The sequence below is a fragment of the Penaeus monodon genome, chromosome 19 (genome assembly GCF_015228065.2).
Source record: "Penaeus monodon isolate SGIC_2016 chromosome 19, NSTDA_Pmon_1, whole genome shotgun sequence".
NCBI classification, from domain to species: domain Eukaryota; kingdom Metazoa; phylum Arthropoda; class Malacostraca; order Decapoda; family Penaeidae; genus Penaeus; species Penaeus monodon.
In genome coordinates, this window is record NC_051404.1 from 14633517 (window position 1) to 14634009 (window position 493).

Sequence of the window (493 nt, forward strand, 5' to 3'; positions counted from 1 at the left end):
CAAAACCTTATGTCTAAATTATCCACCACCTCTACTCAAAAAATAAATGAATCAAACAAAAATACCAAGTGTCATTGTCACTGTATAACACCTAGGTATATTAGGGAATCTCTAGGTGGGTCTGGGTGGATAAAGAAGGGTGAGAGTGAGAGGTCTGATACGTACTTGACCAGCGTGAAGGCGTCGTCAAGCAGTGAAGCCCTGTCGGCCGGGGAAAGAGTGTGAGGATCTGTCTGCAGTACGTGGATGAGGGCATCCCAACCCCCCTCGTCGTAGGTGACCCGATAGAAGCCTCGTTGCCCAACATTGAACTTGATCCATTTGACCTCCTTCCCCACTTCAAATTCCACTGCACAGAAGAAAAGATTACGTTTTAAGGAATCTCTGAAGTATTTTTCCTTTTAAAAGGAAATACACAACTTGGTTTATGTAAGGAAATAAATAAAGAATGAATTTGCTATTTAGGGATAATTATGCATCATATGGAATTTTG

General features: G+C 41.6%; 1 protein-coding gene across 1 annotated transcript in view; it reads right to left on the reverse strand.

Annotated features, from left to right (window-relative positions):
* Positions 1–493, reverse strand: part of LOC119585338 (endoplasmic reticulum aminopeptidase 1-like) — a 35059-nt gene that overhangs the window by 18230 nt on the left and 16336 nt on the right. Inside the window, exon 12 of the mRNA XM_037934009.1 lies at positions 166–349. Coding sequence (XP_037789937.1) covers positions 166–349 — 184 coding nt within the window. The remainder of the gene's footprint in view (positions 1–165; positions 350–493) is intronic.